Source organism: Trichomycterus rosablanca, chromosome 14, assembly GCF_030014385.1.
Source record: "Trichomycterus rosablanca isolate fTriRos1 chromosome 14, fTriRos1.hap1, whole genome shotgun sequence".
NCBI classification, from domain to species: Eukaryota; Metazoa; Chordata; class Actinopteri; order Siluriformes; family Trichomycteridae; genus Trichomycterus; species Trichomycterus rosablanca.
The window spans coordinates 4,381,665-4,387,664 of record NC_086001.1 but is presented as its reverse complement, the minus strand read 5'-3'; the positions used below and the strand labels follow the sequence as shown (position 1 = coordinate 4,387,664).

Genomic DNA, 6,000 nt, shown 5'->3' with positions numbered 1-6,000 from the left:
TGTAGATGAGTGTATACATGTGTATTATGTATACATGACAAAAACATTCTTTTTCTTTTATAAATCTTTATTATTTCAGATTGGGTGCTTAGGGTGGCACAGTGGTAAATGCTAGCCCACTATAAATGGGTTCTATTAATTACATCCAGCAAAACTCTTCACAGTGACCAAAAATGAGGAACAAACTCAGGTAGGAAGAACAGGAAACACTGTTCTGTTTGCATTTACATTTTCAGCATTTAGCAGACGCTTTTATCCAAAGCGACTTTCAGTATACAGTCTAAGCAGTTGAGGGTTAAGGGTCATGCTCAAGGGCCCAACAGTGGCAACCTGGCAGTGGTGGGGTTTGAACCAGCAACCTTCTACTTACAAGTCCAGTACCTTAACGGCAAGGCTACAACTGCCCACTGCCCTGTTCGGCACCCGCATTTTCACCCAGTCTCTAATTATTGACTGATAATGAACAAATTTTGGTGATGAATGACAGCATTTGCTGTCCCAATAAAAACTTATTTTAAAATGAATTGCATAGATTTTTTGCTTTACTTTTACATCACACATTCACATCATTATAATTTTAGATAACTTATAAATTATATTATATATAATTTCATTATATAAAAATCCAGGTGTGCTATCAGCTGGCTCGGGTGTTTACACAGACACGATTGACTATGTCTGAGGGAGGGGATGGACAAAGCCCACAAAGCCCTGTGATGAACTGCTGCCCTGTCCAGGGTGTCCCCACTTTGTGCCCAGTGTTTCCCAGTGGAACAGAAGCTGCCGTGATGCAGACCAGGATAAAAACAGTTGATGAAAATGAAATAAACCAAACGACTTAACCAGTTTGACCCTTTACTTTGCAAATAATAAGTCAGTGTTGTTATTGTAATTATCACCCACAGCTACCTGTGAGCCAAAGCAGCTCTATACCGTATGGTGACCAATGCAGACAAAATGCTGACCAGTCTTTTTGGTTCCACTTCATTATCAGGTTCAAAGACCTGATCAAATTATCAGGAGTCATTGCTACATGCTCTGATCCTCACACCGCAGCAGTGCATGCTTCAACTCTCTCTTTCTCCCTCTCTCTCTCTCACACACACACACACACACAAAACACACACACACACAAAACACACACACACACACACAAATATATATACACACATTATGAAGTTGCTCACAGATAAACAGACCAGTAGATGACGTTGAAGAAGAGGAAGGTGAAAGGGAAAAGGGCGCGGGCATACAGGTCGACACGTTTGGCAGCAGACGGGATGACGGGTTTGGGGGGCGCCGGTTTCTTCGTGTTCTTGTTCTGAGATTTGAGCAGAGCGTTGCTGGACTCGATGGGTTTGCCGTAGCAGTCGAAGTTGGAGAGCTCAAAGTCGCGCGGCAGGGAGCCGACGATGCTGAAGTCATTGGAGCGCAGGTCCGATTTGGAGGTGCACACTTTCTTACAACGGGTTTCCACCACCTGGAGATTCAACACACACACACACACAGGGCAGAGGCATGCAAAGTGAGGAATCATAACAAGTGCAGATGCCTCCAGACAATGTAATGCATGAAGCAGTCGAGCAATTTTTATCCTGGTCTGCAGTGAAGGCTGTTATAGCCCATGGTTTTGGAATGCGCTGGAGCCGAACTTGTTCATGCACTTTGTGTACCAGCTGGGTGCCACACAGTAAAAGGGAAAGGGAGGTTGGCATGTTCTTCCCATTCTGAGTATCACAGACATGCTTTTTTTTTTTACCACCCAAAACATGCCAATCCAAACTGCCCCAAGATGTAAGTGTGTATGATACCATGCTAAGAACTGAGGACCTGTTCAGAGTATATTCTGGCATGTCAAGGGCATTCAGGTAAAGCTCAGGCCCCACCACAACCCTGATCAGAATGAAGTGGTTGATCCAGGTAAGTGAATGAAACAATAAACACATGCTCATTAGTGGTCAAACAGCTTGATTAATTTATTGTGTAATTACCGTGCGGTGGGGTTTGGTTGTATCAACGCTCACCTGTAAGTGAGTGTTGACATGAATAGGAGTTCCTCCGGTACCATTGACTGAATTGGCCTTGGAATTATTCTTTCCCTCTTTCGCGTTCTCTTTCTCCTTTTCCTTCTCCTTCAGTGCCAGCTTCACCTTCTCTTCCTCTATGAGCTTGGTGCTGTTCAGAAATACCTGTGATCCATGACAAGGACATTCACTCATCTATACATGCATGATTACACTGACTACTGACTGTCAAAAAAACAAAACCCTTCACACAATCATACTGAACTTTTTAAAGCGGTAGAAGAGCAATGCGATCCATCGTGCTGAAAAGGCAAAAAAGACGCCACCGCTACTTCATTTTCACTAGGATGACAGGTTCAAGAGCTGAGCCGCCCGAACCGTCCTGACAAACACGATCGTAAAAGACAATTCGAACGTCTGGCCGAGACCCCAGCTTGTGCTTTGCACTTCTGCACACTCACTACCTACAAATCTTTCTACCTTCAAAAGCTTTTTATCACCTAATAGAGCATGAGGAATGTTGCTGAGGAAAATCCTGGGTTTCACAGTTCGGCACATTACAGTCAGCGCTACAGCGGTTTTGCCACTTATCAAGTATATGCAGCCTAAGCTGAAGCAACTAACAGCGCTCCGAAAGGTGCTTCAGTTATCAAAATGTTGGACAGGTTTAACATTCATGATAGAATATATTAATGTGGACAAGTGGGGGACTGTGGTCACAAGCAAAAACTCACTGATAGAAACAAATAACAGACAACAGTTTGTGTTAAATTCCGAGGCATCGAAAAAAAAAAGAACATTTATACTATGGTTGATTTGCATGTTCAGACAATTTTACAAGACCTGATGCACCCTATGGCGCCAACAGTAATAATGCCCCCATATATGCGGCTAAAATTATGTAAAAGTGATTTTATGCCCCCCCACAGTTAACCCTTTAAAGCACAAAACACCAAAACATTGCCCAAAAATTGTAATGTTTTAAAACTGGAGTGCTTTATTGACCTTCTGTGAAATACAAAAAAAAGTAAATAAAATAAATAAGATTTTGCATATATAAGTTTTGTTTTGTATCATATTTGATACATCAGGATTTAATTTTACAAAAATATACAGAACATCTTTTTTTTTTTTTGATAATTTTTCCCACTTTTTTCCCCCAATTCTCTCCCCTAATCTAGTCATGTCCAATTACCCTGATTCGACCCTTCACCGCTGACTGAGGACGCCTCTCAACTGACATACGCCCCCTCCTGCACGAGTCGAGTTCATACACCGACGGGCACTGTGTACGGAGGGCCACACCCCCATCAGCATTATCCCTGTGCAGGCGCCATCAGTCAGCCAGCAGGGGCCGCAGTCGCACCAGTTATGAGGACCTATGATCCGACTTTTCACCCCCTAACCCTGAACAACAGCCAATCGTTGTTCATGCTGCCGCCCAGCCCAGTCGGAAGGCAGAGCTGAGATTCGATATGATGTATTCGAAACCCCAACTCTGGTGCGCTAGCGTACTTTACCGCTGCGCCACCTGAGCGGCCAGAACATCATTTTTAATCCCTTTCACTTTCATTCCTTCAATCTTTAAGTGTGTTTCTGACACACACCTGAACCACAGCGTACTCAACCAGAGAGCCAAAGCCGAAGAGCAGACAGGCGATCATCCAGATGTCAATGGCTTTCATGTAGGAGACCTTTGGCATTTCAGATGCCAGAGACGTACATTCATTGGTGAGCGACAGCACAGACAGGATGCCTACAGAGACAGGGCGAGAGACTTAAGAGACAGAATTCAAAACGTTTTTCTGAATTTCTACTCATCTACTGTTTCACTACACTCCAACTGACCTTAGATCAGCATCTCTCCCTAAAATGGACCAATGAACATATGATTGGATGAAGGAGGAAGAGGTTCAGTCTATGAGAAGATGGAAAATGAAAAAATGAAGGGAGAAAAAGGGGTGGAGTTTGGAATGATATTTGTTTGAATCTTTCTTGTTGCCTTACAGAGGGCAATTTTTATTCTGACCCTTGGTTGTTTAAATGTGTGTATGGGTGGCACAGTGGCTCGGTGGGTAGCACTGACACCTCACAGCAAGAAGTTCCTGGGTTTAATTCCCAAGTGGATCGGTTTGGGTCCTTTCTGTGTGGAGTTTGCATGTTCTCCCCATGTCTGAGTGGGTTTCCTCTGGGAGCTCCGGTTTCCTCAAACAATCTAAAAGATGTGAGGTTCAATTAACTGGAGATTGGAAATTGCCCTAAGTGTGTGTTTTTGCCCTGTGATGGACTGGCGACCTGTCCAGGATGTTTCCTATCTTTTGTCCAATGAATCAGACCCACTGTGACCCTGACCAGGATATGGTAAAACAGACAATGAATGAACGTGTGTTCTTAAATCTTCTTGTCCGTTTTAAACAATACCACGCTCTGATGAGGCTGTATTTGATTGATCGTCTCTTCGGCTGGCAGGCAGACTGACCTAAAGGAACTCGGGCGGCGCTGGCATCAGGGTTGATCCAGAACGAGAGCCATGAGAGAACCACGATGAGGAGGGTGGGAGCGTACACACCCATCATGTAGAAGCCCGCCTGTCTTCTTAAAGTGAAAATCACCTCAACACACGTGTAATAACCTGAAGTCAGAAAGAGAGAGAGAAGAGAGAGAATGTAATGTAATATAACACTAATGTTATATATTATTTATAGATTAGGCCAATAAATTCAGAGTATCAAAGCCTTTTGATGTCATTATTGTTTGGCAGGGGGGATAGCACAAAAATGCTGATGTAGTGATGAGCTATATTAATTTTATGGCTCACACATTTTTTTTCAAACCAAATTACAACTAGGGTTTCATGAGATATTTACACCCCTTGTTTACTAAGCCTGCCAGGTTTAGAGCTACTCCTCCTTCACTGGGACTGATAGGTACAGAAGTGTCCCATCTTTACTTGGACTGACGGGTACAAAGATCTAACCCTCCTTCACTTGGACTGACGGGTACAAAGATCTAACCCTCCTTCACTTGGACTGACGGGTACAAAGATCTAACCCTCCTTCACTTGGACTGATGGGTACAAAGATCTAACCCTCCTTCACTTGGACTGACGGGTACAAAGATCTAACCCTCCTTCACTTGGACTGATGGGTACAAAGTCAACACACCTTTACTAGGACTGATAGGTACAGAGGTCAACACATCTTTACTAGGACTGATAGGTACAGAGGTCAACACACCTTTACTAAGACTGATAGGTACAGACAGAGGTCAACACACCTTTACTAGGACTGACAGGTACAAAGATCTAACCCTCCTTCACTGGGACTGACAGGTACAGAAGTGTTCCATCTTCACTGGGACTGACAAGTACAGATCTACCTTTCCTTTACTGAGACTAATAGGTACAGAGGTCAACACCCGTTTACTAGGACTGACAGGTACAGAGGCACCCCTCCATTATCGGGAACAATAGACAAAGAGTCTAATACCCCTTTACTGGTACAAACAGGTACAGAGGCTCCCCTTCTTTACTGGAACTGACAGGTACAGGGGCAAGCCTTCAATCTTAGAACTGGCAGGTACAATGGCAACACTCCTTTACTGCACATATAGAGAGGCCAACACCAACAGGTACACAGGCAAACACTATTTTACTGGTGCTGAAAGGGGCACACTTCATTTACTGGGAACTGCAGATACAAAGGCTAATATCCTTTACTGGTACCAAGAGGAACAGAGGCACCCCTTCTTCACTGGGACTAAAAGGTACAGAGGTCAACACCCCTTTACTGGGACTGGCAGCTACAGCAGATCTTTACATCACCAGCATTAATGCAATTCCCCAAAAGTCTGTGCTCAAAAACGACAATAGCAATAACTAACAGCCTCTGGCAGTCAACAGCACAGACCAAAATAATCTGCTGTCACTTGAGTACTGCAGTATCAGAGGCTTCCAAACTCTGGAACAAATCCTGCT

The 6,000-nt window shown here is 43.8% G+C and overlaps 1 protein-coding gene across 1 annotated transcript in view; it reads right to left on the bottom strand.

Moving 5' to 3' along the window:
- Positions 1 to 566: 566 nt before the first annotated feature.
- Positions 567 to 6,000, bottom strand: part of glrba (glycine receptor, beta a) — a 29,965-nt gene continuing 24,531 nt past the window's right edge. The window contains exons 8-11 of the mRNA XM_063008262.1: positions 4,504 to 4,656; positions 3,632 to 3,780; positions 2,025 to 2,189; positions 567 to 1,480 (exon numbers count right to left, since the gene is read on the bottom strand). Coding sequence (XP_062864332.1) covers positions 1,184 to 1,480; positions 2,025 to 2,189; positions 3,632 to 3,780; positions 4,504 to 4,656 — 764 coding nt within the window. The 3' untranslated portion in view covers positions 567 to 1,183. The remainder of the gene's footprint in view (positions 1,481 to 2,024; positions 2,190 to 3,631; positions 3,781 to 4,503; positions 4,657 to 6,000) is intronic.